At 52.5% G+C, this 26,758-nt stretch overlaps 2 protein-coding genes across 2 annotated transcripts; both read right to left on the reverse strand.

Moving 5' to 3' along the window:
* Positions 1-1,997: 1,997 nt before the first annotated feature.
* ITIH4 (inter-alpha-trypsin inhibitor heavy chain family member 4) lies at positions 1,998-18,087 on the reverse strand. The gene is made up of 22 exons (XM_008054988.2): positions 17,922-18,087; positions 16,676-16,836; positions 14,732-14,836; positions 14,440-14,602; positions 14,193-14,303; positions 13,568-13,693; positions 12,883-12,999; positions 12,442-12,610; positions 12,236-12,361; positions 11,893-12,074; positions 11,627-11,812; positions 9,281-9,420; positions 8,900-9,054; positions 8,544-8,570; positions 6,705-6,845; positions 6,242-6,344; positions 6,022-6,083; positions 5,817-5,933; positions 4,713-4,887; positions 2,949-3,103; positions 2,716-2,812; positions 1,998-2,203 (listed from the first exon to the last, which is right to left on the reverse strand). Exons 1-22 carry the CDS (start codon positions 18,009-18,011, stop codon positions 2,134-2,136), a joined length of 2,778 nt encoding a protein of 925 aa, XP_008053179.1. The 5' UTR covers positions 18,012-18,087; the 3' UTR covers positions 1,998-2,133.
* A 2,372-nt stretch (positions 18,088-20,459) lies between these two features.
* MUSTN1 (musculoskeletal, embryonic nuclear protein 1) lies at positions 20,460-22,550 on the reverse strand. The gene is made up of 3 exons (XM_008054980.2): positions 22,273-22,550; positions 20,961-21,093; positions 20,460-20,768 (listed from the first exon to the last, which is right to left on the reverse strand). The coding sequence occupies exons 1-3, from the start codon at positions 22,279-22,281 to the stop codon at positions 20,662-20,664; spliced, it is 249 nt and encodes an 82-aa protein (XP_008053171.1). The 5' UTR covers positions 22,282-22,550; the 3' UTR covers positions 20,460-20,661.
* Between the last annotated feature and the right edge of the window lie 4,208 nt (positions 22,551-26,758).

Here is a 26,758-nt window from a genome sequence, read left to right on the forward strand (position 1 = left end):
TGAATGAAACATAATTGTACACCTAACCCTTAACTGTACCCCACAAAACCATAATAAAAAATACTGATTAATTAAAAAAAAAAAAAGAAAGAAAACAACAAGCTCATTTTCTGCTTTACTTGGGCTGTCAGGAAGCTTACAGCAAAGCTTCCTGCTCAATCTGCTGCAGCTTCTCCTATACTGATTGTCTCTGATTTTTTTTTTTTTTTTTTTGAGTTGGAGTCTCACTCTGTCGCCCAGACTGGAGTGCAGTGGCTGCTCCCGGCCACCGCAGCCTCGACCTGCTAGGCTCCGGTGACCCTTCCGAGTAGCTAGAATTACAGGCATGTGCTACCACACCCGGCTGATTTTTTGATTTATTGTAGAGATGAGGTCTCGCCAAGTTGCCCAGGCCTTTCTTGATCCCATAGGCTCTGGCAATCCACTCACCTCAGCCTCCCAAAGTGCTGGGATCACAGGCTGAGCCACCAAGCCCGGCTGATGTCTCTGATTTAACTGTCCTTCTGCTTGTCTCTTTCCTTTATTCTCATATTCATGGATTTTGGTTTTATTCTCTTTATGCTTTGTATTAGTAAGCCATCGACTCCTGTCCCTTTTTTAGAAGTAAGTGGAGCAATCATACACTTTTTTTTAAAAGTGCGAGGTCTTCCCATATTGCCAAGGCTGGTCTCAAACCCCTGGGCTCAGGCAATCCTCTTGCTTGGCCTCCCAAAGTGCTGGGATTACAGGCTTGAGCCACTGCATCCAGTCCAATTTTAAAGTATGCTTTGCCTTGCAGGAATTGGGTGGAATCTTTGGAGTACCGAACCCTGGGGCAAGGAGAGGAGACCCTCAGCAGCACAGGGTGTAGAGTTGGGACCCAGATCACCCTCATCAAACTAGAAGTTTGTGGGAACAGATCTGTTTCCCTGCTGGGACTGAGGCCTCCTGTCTGTGTCTCTTGTCTTCCAGTGCCAGCCTCTTTACAAAGCAGTGAGCAGATAGGCCTGTTCATGAGCACAGGTGTGGAAATCAAATTATGTAAGGCCAGTCCCATTGCAAAGGGGCCCAAAGCTCACTGAGAAAGTGTGGGAGTTGGACTATAAAGCATTCCAACCCAGTATGCCTGTAATCTCAGCGCTTTGGGAGGCTTAGGTGGAGGACTGCTTATGCCCAGGAGTTTGAGACCAATCTGGGCTACACAGTGAAACTCTGTCTCTCCAAAAAATAAAAAAATTAGTCAGGCATAATAGCACTTGCCTGTAGTCCCAAGCTATTTGGGAGGCTGTCGTAGGAGGATCCCTTTGAGCCTAGGAGCTTGAGGCTGCAGTGAACTATGATTGCACTACTGCATTTCAGTGAGAAACTTGTCTCTAAATAATAAGTAATTCCAGTTCAGTTCTTGCTCTCTCTTCCTCTTTTTAAAACTCAAAACTGTTTTTCACAGTCCAAGTGACCATAAAACAGACTGAACCTTTTTTCCTGGAGTTCTCCAGTCGTAGGCACCTAGCTAGGAGTTGGAGTGACATTTTAAATGGTTGGTTCAATCTTAGGGTTTTTGTTTTTTGTAGACAAGAGTTTCACTTTGTTCCCCAGGCTGGAGTGCAGTGACATCATCACAGTTCACCACCACCTTGAACTCCTGGGCTTAAGCGATCCTCCTGCCTCAGCCTCCCAAGTAGCTGGACTACAGGTGTGTGCCACCATGCCTGGCTAATTTTCTTGTATTTTTTATAGAGATAGGGTTTCACTATGTTGTCCAGGCTCAAGTACTCTTCCCACCTCAGTCTCCCAAAGTGCTGGGACTGTAGGCAAGAGTCACCATTCCAGGCCAATCTGTTTTTTTTTTTTTTTTTTTTTTTGTAAAATGAAGGGGCTGGACTGAAAGCTCTGCAGTGGACCTTACTGGCCTCAGGACTTTTATGGCTGACAGTGGAAGTATCTATGTTCTATGATGCTAAGGATGAGATTCTGAGGCACTGACATTTGTTTAGATGGAACTAGAAATGCACACTCCCTGGGTTCACACCACCTTTCTTTATTTGTAATGAGTGGGAATGCCTCTCCCTGTTTTGGTCCAGGCTCCACAGGTGGACCTGCAGTGGCAGGGTGGTGGCCAAGTGCACACAGCAGGCATGGCTCCTCCCATCAGAACTATAGCTCCACGGACCAGCAGGAAACCTCTGTTCCTGGGAGTCCCTCCTGGTAATCCAGCCTGAGTGCTCTGGAATGGAAAGACAGACAGAAAGGTGGTCAGCAAGCCTCAAATGTGGTGGGAAGAGAAGGACACAGCTGGGGACAGGAACATGGAGAGTAGGGAGTCCCAGGGTCCCTCTAGGATTCTCCCTAGCAAGGCCTATAAGGCCCAGTCCCCTAGAGGGTTATCCTGGAGGTCGTGTGTGTGTGTGTGTGTGTGTGTGTGTGTGTGTGTGTGTGTGTGTGTGTGTTTCACAGGGTCTAGGGCTCAAGAACTCAGAGAATGGTTGGGGAGAGGCATCTTACATCCTTAGCCAACCCTTGTGATCTCAGGGCCTGCATGCTTTTTGTGGGTCTGAATTGGCCATCCTTCGTGGGGTCACTGAGAGCTGACTCATTCATGTCTAAGGCATCAACCTTTTACCTGTTTCTAGTACTGGGTCAGGACAGAAGGAGTGAGGTCCTGCAGAGCCCAGCTCCTGGCCTCCCTATCCCCAGTCCAGCCCACCCGGGCTCAGCGGCCTGCTTGTGCTGAGTCACCTGGTAGCCAAGTGGTCATTCCCCTGAACTCTCAGCGTGCGTTTGCTGTCATCCGACACTGTTGGTTCCCCCCAGAGAACATCCTGGTAAAATTGGCCTGAGATACAAAGGGCAGGTCAGCAAGGGTAAAAACAGAGAGAGCCTGGGAGACAGCAGCAGGTGAGGGGTACTGCCTGTTCCCAGGAGAGGTGGTTTCTGAGGATGCCCCAAGTCCAGTCCATGGGTAGGAATACCAAGGGTCCCGCTGACATGGCTGGAGAAGTGGTCAGTGTCACGCAGAAAGAACCGGAGCCCCTCTCCAGGGCCATCCCAGAACAACAGGCCGATGGTCACTTTGTCTGGGTCACTGAGCAGCAGGAGACCCGTCTTGTCCATGGTCATCTTTAGGCTGTGGAGAAACACAGTGTCTTGAGCAGGAAGGGAGAGATGTCAGTATGGAACCTCAGCAGTTGGGGTGGGGAGTAAGCTGGGGTTCCCCTCTGTCCTGGGTAAGTCACAGTGTGCTTTGGGTGGGAAGTCCCTGGTTTTTGGTTTTCTCATTGGTAAAATAGGAGCAACATTAACAATGATTTCTGGTTTCCTCAGCCATATTTATAAAATAAAGTAATTGTCCCTTTGCCTCTGGCTTTCTTAAATTTGGTTTTTCATGAACTAGTTTTATACTATCTAGGGAGGTTCTCTGATACATCTACTCTGTCTCTTTTGTTTTTATGGCTAGTGCCATTTTTTGATGATTAGTGCTTAATCATGTGCTTTAATTTCTACAGGGTAAGCCTTTTCTCATTCTATCACCTCCTTTTTTTACTTAAAAGGAAATTCTTGCCTTTCTGATCTTTGAAATTCTTGCCTTTCTGATCTTCTTATGAATGTTAGGCCCCCTTAAGCATGTTGAGTAAGACTCTGCAGTTACTCTGAGGTTAACTGAAGTGGATTTGACTAAAACTTACACAGTCCTGTTGATTGGATTCAATCTAAAAGATATAGTCTATTTTTCTTGACTTATGTCTACTCATGAAAGTATTTGGACTGTCTATGACTACAACTAATAGAAATTCTTAATTTCATTTTCTAGGCATGGAAATACTATTGATTTTTGTGACTACATCAGATAAGAAACCTTGAGACCTTTTATGAAATTGAGAGTCTTTTATATGAGCCCTTGGATTTGCTGGGTGTGCACTCATTTGTCAGGTGCAAAAGGGTCTCTGTGGAGGGATGCAACGAGGCAGCAGTTGACAAGACTCTCTATAATCTGGGAAAGATGGTCTACGGCACAGGCTGGGGTCTCAGGGGGCACTGCCCACAGAGGATCAGGGTCCTCAACCCCTCCTAATTTTCAGAGCTGGAGAGCTGCCCCTAGAAGGCCTCTAGTGGGACAGCCACGCCACCCAGAAGAGGTGAGGTGGCCTTCCGCCTCTATTACCCACCAGCTGTCCACTATTCCAGGCCAGCTGGATTTGTCTCTCTTCAGAGCTTCAAGAGTATGCCAAGGTTGACATTTATAATGTTCCCTGGCAGGCAGTACCCTCTGGCTTCTCATTACTGTCATTATAACCTCCCTATGTAGAGAGTGCCGCCCCCTGGTGTGCCCAGTGTGCACCGTATCATCTGATGGCAAGGTGCTCCCAACTACATTCTCTCACTGGGTTCTCACTCAGCATTCTGACTCAGGGCCAGGATGATTATCCCTCATTATTGGAAGGAAACTGAGGCTCAGAGGAGCAAAGTGGCTGTCCAGGGTCACACACAATCAGCACCATCTCCTGCACAGGATAGCAACCTGGGTTAGGTGTGAGGGGAACTAGGTTCTCAGGACAAGCCCTCAGTACTCTCTAGAGCTGCAGGGGAGCAGGACAGAGCTGTCTGTATCTCTGCCCCTCCTAGGAATATATCCACTCCATCCCCAGGTCTGTGACCTCTAGCCACTTGTCAGCACCATCATCTGCCAGTGCAGCCTGAGAGATCAACCGCCTTCCAGGCCCTGGTCTGGGGCTTACCCAGGCATCACTAAGAACAGTGTCTCTTTCCACTTGTACACAGAGTTTCTTCGGTCCCGAGTCACCACCACGTGTTCAGGGGATGCATGAACCTGTAGCTGGGGATTCTTGAAAGTCACTTCGATCCATGAGAAGCCAGCCTTCTTCGTCTCATACTGGCCCGTCACCTCAACCCCTGAGAGGACCGGACCAGAGAGATCAAAGCTGTGGCTTGAGCCAGGGATAGATACTGATCACATCCTTCCTGATAACATCCCCTCGAGTTCTGCACCAACTCGCCTCCTCAGGAAGGGCATCCCTTTCCTCATTGTTACTTTACACTGAAGCCTCTCTACTCATCTGTAGGTTTTATATGGCTTTGGAGAGGCCCCAAACCGTGGTGATGGCCATCCTCAGATGAGACTTCTGAGAAGGGAGGTCTTGTCTCAAGTTAGTAAGTCTTTGTAATGCCACCCTAGTGTGCCTGGCTCTGAGCTGGGTGCTGTGGCCAAGGGTAAAATGGAGAATCGATGCTCCCCATCCTCAGGGAGCAGTCAGACTGCTGGACCTGAGAGATGAAGTGGGAGACCACATGGATCTGCGAGGTGCCAGGGAGCCATGGATGTCCCTTGGCTCCAAGTGGCTCTGCAAGGGTGTGTGAACATCGCAGAGTGGTATGCGTCTCCTTGTCTAACCCAGGGTTGAAGGGGTGGGGCCTGACCAGCACATACACCTCCTCCTCCCACGTCCCCGTCTGGAATATTCTTACCCTTTTCCCTGCTTGTCTGCCAAGGCCCTGCCATTCCTGTGTGAGCCCAGGCAGGCCCCTATCCCTTAGGAAGCTCTGGCCTCCTCCTCTGGCCTCACTTCCACCTGGCTACTGTGCTTGTATCTGCCCAGACCACCAAGACCGACAAAGAAGATGCCCAGTGAAAGGTTCCTGGGGTGACTGTGAGAGTGAGTGCCAGTGTCAGGGCACAGTGGCATGACTATGCCATGATCTGGGACGGGCCTGCACGGGGCCAGGTCTTTACCCACTGTGTGCATCTCTGTGGGCAGGCGGTAGTGGATGTGAGTGGTGAGTGGGTCTCTCTGTGGGTGGACAACTGGGTGTGCACTTCTCACCTTGCTCAGGGTCTGAGAGCAGGTTCACTGGCCCCTGAGAGCGCTTGAGGTCCACACAGAGCCGCTCCACGCTCTGCCCAGGCAGCGGCAGGATTACGGAAGGAACCTGCATGGGGGCTAAGACAGCCAGTGCATGTTTTCTGAGGCAGGGAGAGCAGGCTGGGGGACAAGGATGGGACAGGGGCTGAGGGAGCCGGCAACTTACCTGGGGATGAGGCTGCTGTGGCTGTTTCTAAAAGAAAAAGTCTGGGTTTAGGCAGCTCCTTCCTGCCAAGTGGGGGTTGAGGGATGGTGTAGTGGATAGGTGGAGTGAGGGATCCCTTCCACTTCAACATCAAGGAGCCCACGTGACAGGCTCATAGATATCCCAGTGTTCTCCCCTCCCAGGGTCTCCCCATTAGCACAAGAAGCTACTCCAGGGACACTGGCCTTTGATTTTTATATCCATACCATGCAACACAGCTTGATCAGTGTTTGAGATGATTTGTGATGCTGAAGCAGGCATGAGTGCAGGAACATTCAGACACAAAAAAGAAGAAGGCAGTCAGGATGCAGAACAAGCAGCACACCCTCCCATCATCACTGCTGCCTGCCACCACTAAGTTCCAGCCCCTCAGCCCCACACGTACAACCCACCTAGAATAGCCTTTGCCACGGGAGATTTTAAAACAGAAGATCATGCCATTAGGGAAAATGCTGAGGGGACAGGTCCGACCTGGCTCTACAGCCATGTCTGAGTACAGATTTGGAGATCAGAAACGGCTCAAGGGACCGTGGTTGGCATTGTAAATAGAGGAAGACCTCCCTTTCTAGAAGGTTTCATCATGAGTCAGCCTCTGAGTTCAGCGAATCCTATTTAGTGAAAATGGTGGGCAGATAACATCCTACCTTGGGGAGCGGGGGGGATGCCTGATGCCCGTAAGCTGAGTGGGGGAAGAGGAGGAAAGGAGTTGGCAATGACTAGTCTAAATAGTGCCATGATGAGCACCACTGGAAAGTCCCTGTCCCTCTTGGGATCCAAGGTCCCCTCTAAACAAGGAGTGTGGGAGAGGCTGCTCTGTCAAGGGTAATTGGAAACTAGTTTTGAAATATTTCATTTTGGACCAAAAAAAAAAAAAGGGCTTTTAGTTTTGAGATAGCAATCTTGTTCTCTAACATGAATTACTCCACCAACAAGAAAACCCCTGTTCCAGCCACGTGGATCTTGATGTCCTTTTCACTGAAGCCTGGCATTTGTCTGGAATGGTCTTCATATTACCCCAAATAATTATAACAAATGGCCAAAAGGCTTTCTTTAGCTACTGGCCTTAATGCTCTAACTGACACATAAAGCATTCTCACAACCTAGGGACAGCTGAAAGGGCCAGATGAGCTCACTCCTAAAGAGATAAAATGCTGAAGACAAGGCAAAGGGGTGGCTGGTAAGCAACTGGGAAGGGAGGCCAGCCCCCTCAGGAAGTATGCTCCCACCCTCAGGCTCCCAACACTTGATGCTCCTTCAGGAGAACACCTGAATTGAACCTACCCACAATCACTTTACATCCTGCCCTCAGCAATCAACCCTGGTCTGGCCCTGTGGTCAGGGCTTTATCTCACTCCACTCCATGGGACAGGTTCAACGATTATCATAAGAAAACCAAGGCCCTCAAAGGGTCAAAAGTGGCTTACAGTGTACTACCATGTCAGGCAACACATGCCTGTTCAGGTGTTGCAAGGGATAAGAAGAAGGAACATCAGGAGCACCAGGAGGTCCAGGTATCTTCAGAAAGCTGCCCATTCCATATCCGAAATTCGTTGGGAAGTCAGGATTGCCAGCTTTGGAGAAGTTGACACATGCAACCTTCTCTCAGACAGTCTGTGGGTCCTAACAGCCAGGTTTGGGTCCCCACCCAGGAATGGGATGTGGACAGGACAGGTGGCTCCCCCTTTCCCCACTGGCCACAGTTAACGCTGGAACAACAATGGACCTCTTTCCAACTCCTCCCCCCAGGTGTCATGCCTCCCCCCTGCAGGACCCCTCAGACTACCTTGTCTACTCAGTCCTCCTCTTCCGCCAAGGGGAGTGTGTGCAGAGGAGAGAGTTAACCCTGGAACAACAATGGACCTCTTCCTAACTCCTCCCCCCAGGTGTCATGCCTCCCCCCCGCAGGACCCCCTCAGATTACCTGGTCTACTTAGTCCTCTTCTTCCACCAAGGGGAGTGTGTGCATAGCTGATTCCTAATCAGACACACCTGAACTTAATTCCCAGGGCTGTCACCACCCAGGTGAGCTGGACAAGGCACTCACCTGTCACAGCCAGGGGCAGAACCTAGTCTGTGGCCGGGGGGTCACAGTTTTGTCACTCTCCCTCCCCTCACCCCCTTCCTCTTTGGCACCTGGTTTTCTAGGCCGTGGGTCTCCTCTGACAAGAAAGCTGAAGAGAATGTTACCTGGAAATCAGTGGAACCTAGGTTTGCTTCTTGGACCCACCTTCCTAGGGTTCCAGTTAGATGGAAACTGTGTTCCTAGTGCCAGGGACAGGGACTGAGGGGCAGCCCACATTTGAATGAGCAGGCAACAAAATGTACCCGTGTGTTTGGTCAGACAATGCCACCTTCTGGCACCAGGACTGGAGAGGCCTGGGGTGGACCTGGGCCCTAACCAGTGACATTGTGGGGCTGGTGCCCTGGACCCTGTGTCAGCAGACTACCACCAAGGCCAGTCTTTAAGGATATCAGGCCCTTACCTGAGTGGACATTCCTGTTGCTATTTTCTGGGTGAGAGAGGGAGAGAGGGAGGGAGGGGGAGAGAGAGAGAGAGAGAGAGAGAGAGAGAGAGAGAGAGAGAGAGAGAGAGAGAGAGAGAGAGAAAGACAGTCAATTTGATCAATTTGAAGTGCTTATATTTAGTCTTGCTACGCAACTCCAGAACAACAAATGTGCAATGAATTTGGGGAGCCAGGAGACCTCAGTGAAATGAATCCCTGGGACCCTGGGAGTCTGTGGATGGCGGGTTGGGTCTTGGTGGGGATGCAGGGGAAGGGCGGGGGAGAATGCTGGGTGGAAACTGCTCCCAAAGCTGAGACCCCAATCCCACACCCACCATCTTCCACAGGCTTCTCTGCAATTTGAGAGTGTTCTTGGCCTTCAGGTTTGGTGACCACCATAGATGTGAGAGGAGTGACAAAGTTGTAACTGAGGGACAAGTTCAGTGCTCGGGTCTCAAGGGCCTGCCGCTCCGCATCTGGTGCAGAAACACTGTAGGTCGAGGACAGCAGAGCTCAGAAGGTCCTTGAATGTGGGAACAGATTTCTCATCTGGTCCCTTCTGGGGGATCTCTCTGGGAGAATCTGTAGCCCAGACACGACACCAAGACCGCTCTCTCCATGCTTAGGAGATGCCATGCCAGCTGTGCCTGCCACTTGTGACTGGCTTGGGGAGTTGCTAACGCTGCGTGTGGCTCACAAGGGCCAGGGTCACTCACCTCTGCTCCAGCAGTTGCTGGATAGTCAGGTATGCCCAGAGTCTCTCTATGAAGCCGTGGAAGATATACTTGGGGCTCCGGAACTCCTCCTCCTGCGCCGCCACGCTGGTTTCCGTTTGGAAGGTGATATTCTGCTTATGCTAGAAAGAGGGGCCCAGTCAGGGCAGGAGTAGTGAGGGCCTGACATCTGCACCTGGCCTGGCACTTCTGAGCTCTCTCATGATGGCAGCTGGTGCAGGTCCCCTGCACTGACTGCGAGGACCACATTTTCTCCGAGTAGAGTTGAGGGTAGGGAGGGAGTTCAGGGGTGCAAAGAGTGTAGGAAATTAAAGCATGGGAAGTCCCTGAATGTGAGAATAGATTTCCCACCCAGCCAGGAGCCTGGAGATCCAATCCCAGATTTCCCAGAACCCCAGCAGACTCATCTGGAGGTAGGGAGGGGTGCAGAGGTAAGGGGTGTGGTCACAGAGCCTCCCAGGATGAGAAGAGGTGGAGATAAAAGGTAGCAAATGATCCCAGATGCAACGAGGCAGGTGCAGAGCTTGGAGCTCAGACCAGCCAACCTGCTGAGGGAAAGGGAAATAAGGATGGGATTAGAACCCCGGGCCAGTGTAGAAACAGCAGCAGGAAGGATCTGCAAGGTGGTGTGGAGAAAGGGTCCCCAGATACAGCCCACTCTTGCCCAAAGACGAGGAAATGGGACAAAGGGCCTTTTCCCTAGTGGCCAGAGTTGGGAATAGAACTCAGATGTCACAGCTCTGGATTTGGGTCCCATTCACTCCAACAACTGTCCCCTGCCCACACTGGCTCCTCTGCTGGGGCGAGCTAGGGTGGGACGATGACAAGGAAGCATGGGCCCAAGCTGTGTGAACTGGCTGCTTCTTCCTCCAAGGAGGGGCCTGAGCTCTCAGGCTGACCTAGCTAACAGCCTGGGAAACGGCTCTGGGGGCAGAGGACCCCTAGGCTCTCTCCCTAGAGATCCTTCTACAACGTGGATCAGCTCCTGCCCCCACTGCTGGAACCAGCCACCTCTGTCTCTTGCCCAGGCCTGGCCTCCCAAAGCTTTGACACATATGAGCTACCTGCACAAATTTTGCCTTATCTGCACGAACAGCTACTTATTTGATGTTTTTCCCTGAATGAACTTTAAATAGGCTAACATTTTTTATTTGGCCTTATCCCAATCAATAATATCTGTGAAATCTTAGGTCTGAGATTTGAGTCATACTTTTCAGAACACACATTAAAATAGACACATAATGACTAAAACAAAGACCTTTCTGCCTGTGACCCTGGGCCACCTTGGCTTCCACATCTTGAGAACCCCTGGCCTCCAGGCTCCCATCAGTTGCAAACATGTGTTTACACTAGATCAAAAATTAATCCCACAGTGACTTTATGAGGTAGGCATGTGACTTATTTCCATTTTACACAGGAGGAAACTGAGGCACGGGGATGTTAAGTGACTTCCCCATGTCTCACCTCTGGGAGGTAGCAGAACTGGGTTTGAAGCCAGGCAGGCTGCTTTTCCTGAGACAAGGCCTTGGGCCCTGATACCTACTGCCATTTCCTCCACAAATGCTGCCTCCTGTCACAGGAGTCTAAAATATTCCTCCATCAGTCCACCATTTGGTTTTGCCCACCTCCTACTTCTCTCTCAGTCTTTGCTGAGCCTCCTCCAGGAAGCCCTCCCTGATCCCCAGATCAGGCTGGGGCTCCCACTGCTGCTTTCCTGAATTTCTGGGTTAGATCCCAGCCTGTAGTGCCTTGCTTGTGTGATGAAGTATCTGGGGGCTGTCTCTCCCATGAGGACATGGAGGGGTTGGCCTCATTCACTGCTGCATCCTCAGGGTCTAAAGAAGGACTTGGCACAGATCAGGTGCTCAGTTTCTCTTTGTGGAATGACAGACTTCCTGGGAAGAGGCAGAGAAGCCTGAGCAAGGACAGGGCGCCACGCAGTGAGCTAGGTTCTTAACCCAGCTGCAGTGTGGCCTGGGGCAGGTTACCTGCCCTGCCTGGGGCTCAGTCTGCTCATCTGAGAAATGGGAGCATACTCCCTGCTCACTGTAACCTCAAAGGGCCATTATGAGGACAGGAGGGGCTGACAGCTAGGAAGGAGTCCTTGCTGGCACCTTGTGCTCACAGGTGTGCAAACTGATTACCGAGTGCTCACATGAGCGAGGCACAACACAGGTGGTCTTGAAAGAAACTGGTGTTACTCACAGGTGGCATAGGGGAAACCTGAGGCTCAGGATACCCTGAGACAAGCTGGAGCTCAGTGGTTCTGGCTGCAGAGGCTGGGCTGCCACCGCTTCCTCCCCTCCAGGATTGCTTGGTCATACTCACCACCTTCCCGTTGACTCTGGCTGTCAGTACCTCAGGGCTGTGGTCCTGGAGCTTTCCAGCCACTACCATCTCCGAGCCCTTGAAGAAGAGCCGGAAGTTGTCCTTTGTGACCTCCTCCACAGCATTGCTGGGGTACTCAAAGGCCACTGCCGTCAGCAGTGGGTTGGCCACCTCCTGGTAGAAGTCCTGCAGGGTGGGGTATGTCATGAAGGCTGGGCTGGGGCGTGCCCACCTCTCTGGGCAGCCCACCTGGTGCCCGCTGGCACCTGGAGCTGCAGGGCAGAGTCTGAGTCCTCGTAGATGCGCCGAGCCAAGCCGCCATTGTCCAGCGCCAGCTTCTCCAAGAAGGCATAGCTGACGTCGAAGCCAAACCCCAGGCAGAAGAGGTTGTACTGGCCGCCTATGGCTTCCCGCACATTCTTCTGAATCTGCGTGGGGTTAGTCTCCCCTGGACCCGTGAGTTTGGGATGAGGGTGAGAAAATAATGATTTGCTCAATGGATACTTCTGAAATCTCAGAACTAGGGGGGCCTCAACAACCCCCTTTCCTGCCCAGGTCCCACAGTAAGCCTTTGAGCAGTGTGCTCCAGAGTCACAGCAGTGGCCTCACCTACGGTGGGGTCGCCATCCGTGAGCAGGAGGATGAGTGAGACGCTCCCTGAGGGCAGCAGTTCCTTCTGGTTGCTGTCCTCCAGCAGCTGCACGGCCATCACCATCGCATCGTTGATGTTGGTCCCTGAGGGGCACAGGCTCTCAGGGTGACTCCCAGCCAGGTGCCCCAGGAGCCCCCAGCAGCAGATCTGTAGAGGCAGTTACCTCCGTGGGCCTGGATATGGGCAGCAAAGCTCCGGGCCTTGTTCACATTCTCGGCCGAGGCTGGCACCAGCGATGGCTCCCACTGGGTAGCTCCCTCATTGAAGATGATGAGGTTGAACTGGTCTCTGGGGCTGAGGTCATCCAGGATCTTGATTAGGGCTTTTCGGGTCTGGTAAAGGGGGGGAAGGGGACAAGTGGGTGACTTGGAAGGCTCCCTGAGGGCTCAGCTGCCCCTGGGCTGGCATCCCTGGACTCCTGTCTGGGTTAGAAACATGGTATATGCTCTAGGGACAGGAGCTGCCCCAAACTTGGGCCAATCCTGGCCCCTAGAAGCCCCCAGCCCAGAAAGATGGAGAAAGGAGGGTCTGCCTACTGGACCCGAGCTGAAGGCACGAGGGGCCTGGGAGTCTTCAGGGCCCTGCCCTGGTCCACAGGACCTACCTGCTGGATTTTTCTGCCACTCATGGAGCCACTCTTGTCAATGACAAAGACCACATTCTTGGGCATTGTGGACAGGCCCTCAGGGGCGAAGTAGTGCACAAAGTATCCGTTCTCGATCTGTGGCCACAGTGAGACCACACGCAGGTGATCAGAACTGCATCCTGCCCTCTCCATCCAGCCTCCTTACCCAAATTCTTAGGCTCTCCTTGTTCCAATTCCCCCAGCTCCATCCACTACTAACCTCCCCAGAACTCAGCCATCTTTCAGGGGTCAGTCCAGCCCCTCTCTTGCAGAAGATTTTCCCGCTTATGCACAGCCCACTAGCACTCTCCTTGCAACTTAACCTCCTACTTGCTTTCGTTTTTGAGGTAGCCTATACTAAAAGGCTCAGACACAATAAACCTGACATCCTTTTATGCTGTAATTGAGCATAAAACAGAACTGTGAGTCTCCTGCTAACAAAGACAAAGAGGGACCCTCAGGGCAGCTCTTCCCAGAGACAGACCTTTCCTGCCTCTGAAAGGGAAGGGTCTCAGGGACGATACAATTAAACTGCCTGTTTTCTGTCTGTGGTGGCCCCCGGTGCCTACTGCCAAGTAGGGGTGGTCATTTTCCTCTTTTAGAATACACAAGCTCAGGTCCTTGAGGGCGGACAGATTTCCAGGTTGCTCTGGAGTCCACCTACCTGAATGGAGCCACCAGAGAGGGTCTGGTTCACATCATACCGGATGATGAGGCTGCCATCCAGGACTGTGTCCTGCTGCTCAGACTTTTGCTGCTGGGACAGCGTGGGCTTGAACCGGATATGAGCCTGGAGGAACAACCCAAGTTGCTGTTGAGAGGAGCAGCAAGGCTGTGCCGATAACACCCTCCACCCTGTCTGTATATTGGGAAGTCAGAACTTCAGGATGCAGTCTTGAGTCAGTATTCCTGGAAACTTTTCTCAGGCTGAGCTACTGACAGGCTACCTTCATAAAAGAGATGGGTTGTGAGAGTGAGTCCCAATCCTGGAACTATGCAAGCAGAGTCTGGCTCAGGATGTGTGCCGTCTCCTTCTCCCCACCTGGGCCCAGGACTCTCTCATCAGTCTACGACCCAACTTCTTCTCCCACAGGTCTCAGGGCTCATTTGAGGGCCTACTATCCTCTAGGTCTCGCCCTCCCCCTCTGTCAAATGAAGCATGGACACAGAGATCTCAGAAACCTCACAGAATCCGCCCAGTTGTCTTGCTCTCAGGAAATCCAGGTTCACAGGACTGGGCTGAAGATAGGGCCCTTGATACCCCCTCCCGTTGACTGTGTCAGGCCTACCTTGGTCTTGTTCTTTGAGGTAGTGAGAGCATCTGCCAGCCCATTGATCATGAAGGTGCTCTCCGTCTCCAGGAAGTTGATGCCCTGGGGCTCGAAGATGTGAATGTCCATCTGGAGGCAAGATGTGGGTCACTGGGTCAATTGGGAGCCTGGGTTGGGCCTCACAGGAGGCCCAGGGGTGAGGAGGGACTGCTCTCAGTAAGGCAAGGGTAGTCTAGGCCTCCTGGGAAGATGCAGTGCCAGGTACCTGCAGGTGCTTGACCAACTGCTGGGGCTGCACTTTCAGCAGCAGCTCATACACCCCCAGACGCCGCTGGAGCAGCTCCTCGTACACCAGCTCAAAGGTGACCTTGGCAGAAGGAGCCACGCTGACCGACACCTGGAACTGCTCTGTCTTTCTCCCGGAGGCCCTGGGGAAGGAAGGCATCAGGCCTGCCCCTCCAGGCCAGACAGGGTGGGAGGCAGGAGCGAGGTTGAGGACCAAAGGCAGGACATCCTCTGTCTATGACCCTCCCTGCTGGAGCTCCCCATTGGCTCACTTGACAAGGCCGGCGCTCTTTCCCTGTGCCACCGCTGCGCTGTACTGTTCCTGGGCTGCAGCCTTCTCCTTGAGGTTTCCTGGGTAGGTCACACCATCAATGGTCCTGGGGCAGGAGGGTGAGTGTTGTCTGGTGGGAGGGGGACCTACTCCACTCCTGCCTCCTCCAGGGAGTCTTTCCAGGACTTGGTGTGTCTCTTGACACAGCGACTCCTGTCTCTGCTGGTGCCCACTGCTATTTTATTATGCACCCATTGCATACAAAACCCTGTGTAGGATACTGGGTGAGGGTGGGGGCCTCTTTAAAGTGCACCAGGCCTCCACCTTCCCTGAGGCATGCACAGTATCAGTACACCTGCATTTTGTGGAAGGCACAGGAGAGGGGAAGCTGCCATGGGCAGGGCTGGCTAAATCCTGTCTTTCTTCTCATGTCCGGCATGGCCTCAGACACCAACTTGCTCCTTCCATCTCCCAGTTAATCACCAGCAAGAGTTTTCTGAGTGGCACTTGGGCCAAGACTGAGGAAGAGGGAGATGAGACCGAAGGCTCTGGCCCCTTTCCCCTGCAGCTGTCTCCCTCTTCCCCCCATACAGGGTAGGCACTCTGCAGGGAGGTTGGCATCTCTGGAAATAGGTTTTGGGCAACTGGTGGATGGGTCTTCTGGGGTGGTGGACATGCTTCTAGCTGCCATCCTTTGGGGCTGAGAAAAATCTGCCCAGGCCATTTCTCTAGAAGAAAAATGACTTCTCCAAAACCTCCCTGTAGGCTGAGTAGGGGCATGTCTGGTAAGCATATACCGGCTCCATCTGAGGTTGCATGGAAGAGTGGGAGTGTGTGGAGGTGGGCGGGAAGGGGAGCAGTCAGGATGTCAGGACCACACGTCCCTCCTCCCTGACCTTCCTGGTTATACTTTAACTCTGGGCCAGGTGAGTGGGCAGCAGGGCTCCTCCTCCTGGGTGAACAGTTCTTGATCCTTCCAGATGCCCAGCTGGGGCTCCTGACCAGGTCAGGGAGCAGGAAGCCCTCTCACTCCCCTATCTCATGCAACAACAGGATCTGGGTCCAGAGAGGGGCCATGACAGTCCTGGGCTCTCAGGAGATGTGATGGGCCGGGACCTGGCAACTGCTGGTCTTGGCACCCGCCAGCACAGCCTGTGAGGCTCACACTACAAGTTGGGCAGCACAGGTGTGGGCTCTGGGTTAGGAAAAGTAGGGGCTGCTGTGGAACAGGGAGTGAGTGGGGAGAGAGGGCAGAGCCAATGGCAGGGACCTCAACTCCCACTGTTTTCCAGAGGCCCTAGCATACATGGGGACCCTGCCTGAGACTTCCTCTCCGCCCCACCATCACCCTCCCTGTTTCTGGGCAGCCTATCCTGGGGGCCAAGGACAGACAGAGAGTCTTTAGCAAACATTGCAAAACTGAGTCGGGAAGGGTCGGGGTAGAGGGCAGGGGACAAAGGAAGAATCATCACTGACTCAGAGTCCACAGAAACCTCAGGTGTATTCAGATGTGGCCCAAGCAAAAATGCCCTCTGCAGTATCCCAGTATCCCAGTTTGGGGCATGACAAGGATCCTCCTTGGGGTGACTCTCCAATGTGGGGCAGGCCGAGGGTTAGGAAATTTTCTATATTCTGAGCTGGAATCTGCCTTTTGGTGATCCCCTCCTGCCTGGGTCTGGCCTCAGGATGCCCCATTTCTGTGCTCCACAAAGGCAAAGAAACAAGATGCTGTGGTTCTCTGCCCACCACCTGGGCAGCACTTAAGGATGTCAGATGGAGACATCTCAGAACATGCAAGTTCCCTAGTAAAGCCCCTCTCCCTGCACGGCCTCTGGGTGGAGCACACACTCCTGAAGACATACATCCCGGTATGCCTCCCTTCAGGAAGAGGGTCTGATGCAGTGCAGTACAGGGGTGGGGGGAAGAAGGGTAGGAAGGCACCTACATGGAGAAGTTGGTGATGAAGGCTTTCTTTGGCAGCTCCATCTGGAAGGTGGCCTCCTGCACAGTATCGGCCCTATTGACCACCCGGCTGGTGACAACCGTGTGGGCAAAGCGGGAGGAGACTCTGGAGTCCACAGTGAGGCTGTAGATGTCGATGCCATTCTGGACCAGTGAAGGAGAAGGGGGTTGGACAGTTTCAACACCACCGATTCAAGAGTGGGCCCTGACCCTGCGTCTAGACCAAACCCTGCCTCCCAACCCACCCGAGCCACTGAGCAGGTCCCAGGCTGTCTTGATCTATAGGGCCCGTGGTGCCCTGTGGAGAATGACAAGCTCCTAGTGCTGGTGAAGCCTGAGCCCATGTCTGAAGGGTATCATACTTAACATCTGAGCAGAGGTAAGGGCCCTGGTGGGGTCAGGCAGCTTTAGCTCTGCCCAGAGGAAGGGCAGTGAACAGGTTCTCTGACTTCTGGAGTCTTTGGCCTCCATGGAAATGAGAAAGCAGCTCCCACCAGTTTCCTACCCACAGGAGCTGGAAGGATTGGGAGGTAGATGAGGGTCCAGTCTCTAGGAATTGGGAATCTCCCTCCTTGCCCCTTTTCCCTGAGAAGGACCCTCTCCAGTTCCCCACACACCTCCTCAGGGCTCTCCCCAAGCACATGCTCTTTGTCCTGAGGTCTGTGGTCTCAAGAAAGGACACATGTGCACCCATGCAGAGCTTCACACACCTCTTACCTGTCTGTGCTGCATGCTGGTGCACGCACGAGCTCTGTCCAGCACACACAGCTGCCTGTACTCCCAGCTTGGTACAGAGGTGCTGAGGGCTCGTTTAAATGCTTGTTTGCACCAGGCACTGTACTAAGTACTTTAAAGTATTATGAGCTTGATTTTCACAACAATTCTCTGAACCGGTTCTATTACTACCCTGTTTTACAGATGAGGAGACAGACAGACGCAGCATAATTTCTCCTAAGTCGCTCAGCTAGAGAGTGGTAGAGCTGGACTCCTTATCTTCAAATGGAAATAATAGGATCACCCCCTCTACTAAATGAGAGAATACCTGTAAGGCTCCAGGGTAGCACCTGGTGGGTGGCCAGTGCACTCTTTTGCACACACACTGATGCACACGCACTCGTATTGACACGCTTGAACCAGCGGAGGCCTTCCAACTCCCCAGACACCTTCTCCCACCCCCGCTCCTGCAGCCCATGTGCAGGTGCACACAGGCACTTGTGGCTGCCCGCTACCTTTTGGGCAGTGGTGGTCTGGAGGACGACCAGCAGCGAGAACAGGGCCAGCTCGAGGCCGCAGGTGCGGAAAGGGGCTGGGAGTTTCATCGTGGTTCCACGTCTGCCAGGCTGCTTCTGAACTTGAGAGCAAGTGGGGGAATGAATTAGTAACTTGTTTGCTGCCCCACCCCTGCGGGGGCAAGGTTCTGGGAAACTGGGATCCACAAGCCAAAAATCACAGTACCCTCAGATAAGCAAGCGAATGACGAATGTCCCATGGACTTTGGCTGGGGGCAGGAACGGATATTGACGAAAGGCAGGCTCAGGTTGGAGTGGGGCACTGACGCCCCTTCTGAAATATTCAGAACCCTTCCAGGCATCCCCACCCCTCACACCAGTCATTCCACTCACAAGCTCCCAGGTTCCCAGAGCTGGGGGACACAATGTGAAGAATCTGCTTTCTGTAAGTCCAGCCTGGGTAGAAGCAGAGGGATGGACAGGAAGACTAGGGCTTCAGGGATATTCCAGGCAGCTCCCTGGAGGAAGGGGGCCTTGGCAGCCAGGTGTGTGTGGACCATGGGGGGAACTGAAGGCATTGAGAGGCTCTTGGATGTCTGTGTGAAGCAAGATCTACTGGGGCTGAGGCAGGATGGATTGGTCTTATTTATAGAATGAGAGGTACTGGGTCCAGGACATCCCTTCTCTCCCCCAAGGTCCCAGGCTGCTATTTGGGCAACATTAATCTAGCCAGGGCTCTAGGCTCAACACTAGCAGGGCCTTCCCCAAGACAAGGAAGACCTGCAACTTGAAAATACAAATGGAGAGTCAACAAGACGCCACACCATATGATCCAGAGGCCTTCATGCAGGGCATTTATTGACAGAGAGCACAGAACACAAGAGGGTTAACAGCACAAAGAGCACCTGAGGGAGTGATGGCATAGAGGTCAGTCGTGCCAAGGGAGTTTGTGAATTGTTTCAGTGAGAGGGCAGAATGCTGCTGTTGTGAGTAGTCTGATGCTGGTGCAGCCCAGACCTCTGCAAGAGCTGCCTAAGAGCCTGTGGTGGGTCCCTGGTGAATTTTGTCAGTGTGCCTTTAATAAAGCCAAAGTGCTCCTTTTAGAACAGCAAGAGTAAGTAAATATTCAGCACTCTGGCTGCAGCTGGTGCTTGCATTCCCTGGTGGTTCTGGGAAAGCCAACCCCTAAGTCTATGGCCACAGATGGGTAAAGATGAGTCATGAAAGCGTGGCAAGGTGCCAAGCCCTGGGTCAGGGAAAGAGGATGGCTCAGAAACACCTGCCCTGAGGGGGGCCAGTCGTCTTGGTGGGGGGGTCCATACGGGGCCCTGGGGCAGTGAGTGGCTTCCAGAGGCTAGGAAAGGGTCTTCTCCATCAGCCCTGCCTCCATAAGAGCCAGTAGCATCTGGTGCATCCAGTAGACTTTGGAGCTACTTCTAGGGCTGCAAGTAAAATGATCCCCTTCCTCAGCATGACTATGGCCCAAAGCCCCATCTCGGTGCACATCTCTACTGCTCACCCTTTTGGCTCTGGATATGACTGGTACACAGGGGGAACACACTCCTTCAGTATCTGAGGAAAAAGCCTCTCCCAGGCACCCTGTGAGTAGGTCCAGGCCCTTCCCTACAGAAGGTCTGCTCCCTTGGGGCACAGATCATGGGCCCGGCCTGGAATCAGAGCTATATAAGGAGGTCAGGCTGGCTGGGAACATGGGAAAGTCTCCATCTAGCCAGGTCCGCCTGCCCTGCAGGACACAAGAGGCTCCCCAGCAGGCATTAGCCCTGAGTCAGGCACTGCAAGCCTGGAACTGGCCAGTTTAGCCTGAAAGGAGCCACGTCAGCCTGTCTGTGTCTTGCCACCACAGTGGGAACAGGGCTCTATGGTGTCTTGGGTCTGACAGCTCTATGCACACTGGGGACCAGGACTGAAGAGCAGTGAATCACATTGGCTGAGAATCTGATGCTCCCATGCCCCAGGCAACTTGGTGGGAGTGGAAAGGGGGAGGCTCACCCTGCTGTTTGGAAGAGGAGACAGTAGCTCAGGAAACTGCCAGAAGGGAATCTTGATCTGGTTTGTCTTGGAGGGGGACAAATGCTGGTAAGGAGGCAGCATGAACAAGGGTGCAGGGGAAGGGGCTTTGAGGACCCTAGGTGCTGCAGAGCCTTGGGGTCCTTGGAGACATCTCAACGGCTTCTGTGGAAGGCAGGGGGAGGGGGAGAGCCCCGAGCCCCCACTCACTTCACTTTGAGCCTGCTAACTGTGGCCTGCTTTATGAAATAGGCTCCAGCTCAACTCCTCTTTTGTACAGAAGGGGAAACTGAGCCTAAGAAGAGTCTTTTCTGAAGTTACACAGGTCAGTGCTGGGTTTCCATGTTCAAGGCTCTTTCGAGTATGTGGCAGTGGCCACAACAGCACCTGCGTTATCCTCTGGACTCACCCCACAAATGCCCTGGAAGAGTACAGGACACATTCCATACCCTCACCCTGTCCTCCCTCTCCCCAATGGTCATGGCTAGGGACCAATCAACACCCTCCAAATTCTGGAGCCACTTGGCATCCTCTTTATTGGTGATTCCAAGGTGCTGGTGCAGAGCCCTTGGCTGAAGGGTCAGGGCCATGGGAGAGAGTGGTAGCTCCAGAGGCAGCAGGGGAGGGGGGGTATTCTGTCATTAAAAAAAGAGTTCTTGGGAAAGGCTCCTGTGTCTAGGTGTTCGATGGCAAGGGGCATGGTGTGCACTTCTCAGCCAAAGACACTCTTGGCAGGTCCGGCTTTTGGCTTCTCAAAGACTGTTTCTGTTCCTGTGCGGGTACGGCTGAACACTGACGGGGCAGCTGAGCCAGCTTGCTCTGTGGGAGAAGGTACAGTCAGGGCCCAGCTGGGCTTCCTGGGAGGGGAGGACCCTTGGGTATGGAGCACCCTTTCCTGAGCCCAGGAAATCTGGACTCTTAGAAAAGGAACCCTGACCCCTGTCCCCACCACTGACACATATCTGTGCCCCAGCCCTCAGTCCCAGCCCCACCCGACTGGGGGACACTCACCACACTCCCGCATGACCTGGTAGGTCTTGGACTTGATCTCCTGGTTCTTGGTCAGGCTCTCTCGAGCCCCCTTTAGGTCCTCCTCCTTCACAGGGGGGCGCTTCTTCCTGATGGGGGCTTCCTCGGCACCAGTCTTGGAGACCCCAGAGTTTCATCTTACCACTTGAGGCCTTGAGGCAGAGACCCCTTTCCTATGCACCTTGGCCAAGACCTCTCTTCCCTGTTCACTGAACTCAAGTCGATTCAAGGCCACATTCCTCTTCCAGGAAGACTTCCTGACTATAATCCACCCACCACAAGTTTCCCAGCCCTCTTGGCCTGACTTGTCCATCTGCCTAGTCAAGCTCAGGGCTGGGCACAATGGGCAAAGGGAAAGGTATTAGCTTTGAGACTGAGCAGTCCTACTTGGTGAGTTCTGAGACCTGCTCACTGTGTGGCAGGGTCCCTTAGGGATTGCCCCCCTTCCAAAAAAGCACCAATATTTACTTTTGTGTTTTGAGGGGGTAGAAATGAGTTAGGGGGACCAGATGCCCACAAAATTACAGTCTGAAGTCAGCACCCACCCATGAGGCAGGCAGCAAGAACAACTTTCCTCCTTGGCAGTCTGGTCTATCTGTCCTTCCACTGCTGACTTCCATTTAGACTCGGGGCTTACCCTACTTCTTAACCTCCAGTGCCTATGAGTCTGAGGCCTCATTCCTCAGACTCACGGGAGGCAAGAGCAGGGGTTCCTTCCCTCAGCCTGGGCTAGGCTCCTAGGGCAATACACTACACCAGTGCATAGGCATACACCCTACTGGGGAGATAACAGGGCATACAGCTGTGTCCCTAAAGGTACAGCCTCGTGTGTACACACATACACACACATCATGTATATAATCAGATGCACTCTCATGGACATACATACACAGATACAGCCTCATATGTACACACATAGATACAGCCTTGTGGATACACACACACAGAGAAAGGTATGGTCTTATGTGAACAGCCACATCTACAAATATGCAAAATTCTACATGCTGAGTTATACCAGGAATGCACACGCACATGCATGCACACATACACACACACACACAAGCCCCCTACACATATCTCCCCACCCCTCCTAACAAGCCAAAGAATCCCACTAAAGCTACACTGAACAGGTACTCCTTGGTGTGTCCTATCTGAGCCCCTGCCTCCCAGGAGCTGCAGAGCCTCCTGTCCATGTTTGGGGCTCAACTCAAGACACAGCTGTCAGTGCCGAAAGTGTCCAGGACTCCACCTCCACCGCCTTTGGCACCAACACATCCTGTGCTGGCCCTCCTACCTGGGACATGGTGGGTGCTGTGTGCGCGCTGGCTCTTGAAGGTGCTTCTCAGACAGGCAGCAGTTGGTGGAAGAGATCTGAGCAGAGTCCAGCTTGCTGGAGCTTATATATCTTGCTTGTCTGTCCTGAGAAGTCACTGCCCCTCCTCCAACAGGCTCCCTGATGATTCAGGTCCACACAGCAGCTGGCTTCAGAGTTTATTCTCGGAGATGAGAGGGGCTCGCTCAGCACTGCTGCCTGGGGGCCACAGCCCTGATAAAAGCAGGTGACTGGGGAGACCCTGTGCCCTTAGGGACAGATGGTTTATTTGCAAGTAGAAGGTGCTGTCACTGCTGGAACTTGCTGCCTGTTTATGGTTGTGGGTCCTGGAATGTGTGACAATCTGAATTGTTCCTCCACAGGGCTCATCCTAGCATGTGGGGGTGTCCCAGAGGAAAGGGAGGGCGCTATCTTGGTTGGACTGCTTCAGACTTGTTTTTCTTTCTCTTCTGTCCCTTCCCCTGAATTCCAATGGAAAGAGATTTTCCATTGCCACAGGACGGCAGGGCAGGAGCCTCCTGTGTCTGTTGCTCAGAGTCATTTGCTCATGGAGAGCTCACTGGGCCTTCACAGCAGATTCAGAGCCAGGGGCTACCAACTGGTTCACAGGTGGAGAAACTGAGCCCACAGGGAGTCTGAAAGCTGCTCATGTTTTTGCTAATGCCCTTGTTGTCTCTACAGCTGGATCCCAGTGCAAGTTTAGCAAAGGCACAAAGCAAGGCGGGGGTAAGGGGCCCTGGAAAGATTGGGGTAAAAACCATGTTCCATGGTGAGGGCACTAGTGATACGAAGGTGGAGAACAGTCTTAGTACAGAACCTCTGACAGAGGTGAGGTAACAGAGGCGGGGCTGGCTTACAGAAGAGTTTAAGCTGCTGCCAGAGGGTGGGGAGAGAGTGAAACCACTCTAGGTATTGAGCTGTGAAGACAAGAACAGGCCCAAGCATTCCCCAGAAAGTCCACTTGGCTCTCCTCTTCTGGAAGCTCCTAATACCCCATCCTTGAAAGGGGAAGATCCTGCAGGGCACAGGGAGGACCTTAACCCTAGGGCAGGTGTGAGGTGTCGATATGGGGAGGTCAGGGCCCTTCCCATCAGATCAGATGCTTCCCAAGCTCCTTTTCAGTTTGTGATGGAGATTATTTTTATCCTTGAAGGCTCCAGGCAGATGGAACCCAACCAGACACTGACATTTGCCACTCCAGGGCTGTCACACCTTGAACCCCAGCCCAATCCTCTGCCCCGCCCCATCCCGGTTCCAGGAGGCCAGGACTGCCAGGCTTGGTCTGAAGCAAGTGTTGACATGCGGAATTCCCAGGACTCCAAACACAGGCCAATAGGCATCTGAGAGCAGGCCAGACCTCGTGAGGGCCCTTCTGCTGGCTCAGGGGTGCCACTGTGAGTGGTGACTGATGCTGTGGCACTGCCCACAGCTGGCTCTGCCCAGGGACCTGCCTTCTAGCCCTGTGACCTCAGGGATGAGGATGTGGGATATCACTCCTTACTTTGTCTCCCTAACTCATTCTTCCGGAGGTAGAGGAGCTTCGACTCTCATTAGCAAGGAAGTGGAAATGGCAAGAGCATGTGTGTTTTTTTTTTCCTTGGCAGATTTTGGAACTCACCTCTGCCATGAGGCTATGCAAGGTTCACACTGTTTCCTGGGAAAAACCTAATTCGCCAGGGAAATCTTTCTGACCCCACAGACCTGTTTCAATGCCAGAGAACACAAAACCAACAACCACAAAAGTGATGGCTTCTTTTTTAAAAAACTGTAATAAGATGTCAAACTTTATTGTAAACCATTTTACAATGTAGGTACATCATCTTCCCTTTCATTTCAAAAATCATTTCCATGAACTGTAATACCACTGATTAAACTGACCCATTGGATGGCAGCTGAAGTAGACCATGGTTTTGCTCACAAGGTCTGACTTCTAATAAACTTTATGAAAAGAAAAATCAAAGTTAAAACAACCAAACCAACCAACCAACCAACCCAGGAGCTCAAAGTGCTCACGGCAAGTCAGACCAAAAGTCCCTCAAAAGCAAAGTCCCTTAGAGTTGCCAATGTTTCACGGGTAAAACAGAGCTCTGTGCTCTTGCATGTGAAACTTCTAAAGCCCAGCCCCACACCCTACAAGATGGCTGCTCCGGCCAGCAGGAATCTCCTAGCACTGCCTATCTTGGTCTGGCTGCAAAAAGGCCCGTGAACTACAGTCTGGAGAGCAGAGCAGGTAGCCGGCTGGGCACTGCTCCCTCCAGAGTTCTGGGGCAGCCCAGCCTTCGGATGTGAAATCGGGGTTGCAGCCTACAGGCCTATACTGCCTAAGGGAAGTTACAACTTGAATTTGAGTCTTTTTATATTTTCCCTGCAGAAAGAGGCATGGCAGGTGACATTAACCCATGACTCCCTGTTGCCAGGGAGGACACAAGTTAAATAAGCTTGAGGCAGGAGACCACCAGTGTGCCCGAGGACTGAAAGGCCACAGACTCTCATCTCACATGTGTTGTGGTTGGGCAGACCAAGAAGTCACCATCACTTGGGATCTCACCAACATCTCCCACTTGCCACTGTCAATGTCCCTGTGACAGCAAAAGGAAGTAACAGTAACAACCACCTCTTCCATTCAGGCATGACAGTTCTATTTCATTGACTTGCTTCCATTAGTTACAAGAAACTAGTTCATGACCTTGACTTATAAGTTTTCACTATGGGTGGCTTTGCTAAGGTTCAGATTTGGACAAATCAAATTGTTTGCACATACTATCCAGTAAGTGTCCATCATTTCTCAAGTACAGTGTTGCCTGCCATGTGGCTGGGTGAAGAGCTGCACCTTGTAAGGCACCTTGGAGCAAGTAGTGAGGAAACTCATCCCAGGGAAGGAGGGCAGCTCGGGAGGAAGTCTGGACCACGGCCCTTTGATCTGCTCTTAAGACAGTGCACCACAGAAGAGCCCCCAGTGACGCAGGACACACTCCTGGGGATACAGACTTGTGTGTGTGTGCATGTGTGTGTGCCACACACACACAAAGGAGGAAGGAAAGGCCAAACATGAGAGCCACGCTGTCCAAGCTCACACACCAGGAAGCCCCCTAAGATCAGACACCCTGTTAGATCTCTATCCTCTAGTTAGCCAGCTAACTACACAGCTGCAGCTCAGAGACTAAAGTCCTTTCTGAAAATTAGGATACAGGGGAAAACCATCACTCATCAGCTACCTCTTTGTTCCCCAATCCCACTGCTCATTAGGTGCTGGGACAAGCCTTCACGTGAGACCATCTGAAGTCTACATAACCCAGAGTTTGCATCTTTCACAGATTATGGCTCTCCCACCCCTCACCCACGGTTTGGAACATTAGGAGCTCAAGACTGAAAATGAAGCTCTGATTCCAAGATCCAGGAAGATGGAAGAAACAGCTGCATGCACAGGTTGTTCAAATCAAAATGAAACAGGAGGGGAGGAATTATAACTGAGTCACCGATGCCACAAGGAATTGGTCATCCTACCAGGAAAGTCAGTCCTGGTCTTCCCAAATTCGATTCAATATGGCCTACCTCCAGCCACTCTTTTCCACTAGAGAACCATCAGGGAAAGACTCACTACAACGGACATGGGATGGGAGAAGCGAAGAGAGGAAATGAGGGCAGGAGCAATGGGAGACCCACAAGACTCCATGTTCAGGTACCACCTGGCCTGCCCCTCCTCTCTGGCTGCGAAGCTCCCACTAGCACAGTCACCTTCTACTGCAGTTTCAGTCCCTGCTCCTCCCAGACCTCTGGCTCTGCACTCCTGACAGAAGATGAGCTGAGAAGGTTCTCCAAGGCTTGCCCCCAAGTCCAGGACAGGCAGAGGACAATCCCAGTGTGGCTGGTTTAGCAGCTGGGCTCACATGCCACAATTCAAACTCAATGTGCTTAAGTAAAACATGTTTTTGCAGGTCTAAAAGGAAGGTTCTAAGTAGAGTGGCCTCCCCTGCACTTGTCTCACTTGAAGCCCAGTCTGTCTCCCTTCCAGCTGGCACCTTAGTGGTGTGGTTCTCTACTCCTAAATATCCACAGCTGCCTCTTGGCTTGACAAACCACTGGTGGCTTGACCTTGCTGCTTCCACAGCCGGGAAACTTTTCAGGGTAAGCCTATTCCATCGCCACTCAGCAAACTCCCAAAGCCACAGGGGTCTGTGGCCATGCTGAGAAGTGGGGGTAACCCCCAAGGAGGGGACATAGCCTAGAAGCACCTAATCCTGCCTATGGGTTTAGAGAATGAGCTTTCTTACCCCTACCCATCCCAGACACCTCAGCTTTGGAGGACGTGAGAAACAGGATCACTGTGTCAGGCAGACATTCTCCAGACTGCTGTGCAAAATGAGTAGAGGACACTAGGATGACAGGTACACCAAGGCAGCAAGAAAGGAAGTCCTGGTGGGTCCAGGGCTGGCTCTGAAGGTTGTAG

The sequence above is a fragment of the Carlito syrichta genome, unplaced genomic scaffold, assembly GCF_000164805.1.
Source record: "Carlito syrichta isolate Samal-C Ts95f unplaced genomic scaffold, Tarsius_syrichta-2.0.1 Scaffold301625, whole genome shotgun sequence".
In the NCBI taxonomy this organism is placed as follows: Eukaryota; Metazoa; Chordata; class Mammalia; order Primates; family Tarsiidae; genus Carlito; species Carlito syrichta.

Coding starts and splice junctions, on each gene's coding strand:
- MUSTN1 (XM_008054980.2), bottom strand. Junction 20,769..20,960: donor CCAGGTCATGCGGGAGTGTG/GTGAGTGTCCCC, acceptor CTTCTCCCACAG/AGCAAGCTGGCTCAGCTGCC.
- ITIH4 (XM_008054988.2), bottom strand. CDS start 18,011: ATGAAACTCCCAGCCCCTTTCCGCACCTGCGGCCTCGAGCTGGCCCTG. Junction 11,813..11,892: donor ACTCTGCCCTGCAGCTCCAG/GTGCCAGCGGGC, acceptor CCCACCCTGCAG/GACTTCTACCAGGAGGTGGC. Junction 3,104..4,712: donor CTGTTCTTAGTGATGCCTGG/GTAAGCCCCAGA, acceptor GTTTCTCCACAG/CCTAAAGATGACCATGGACA.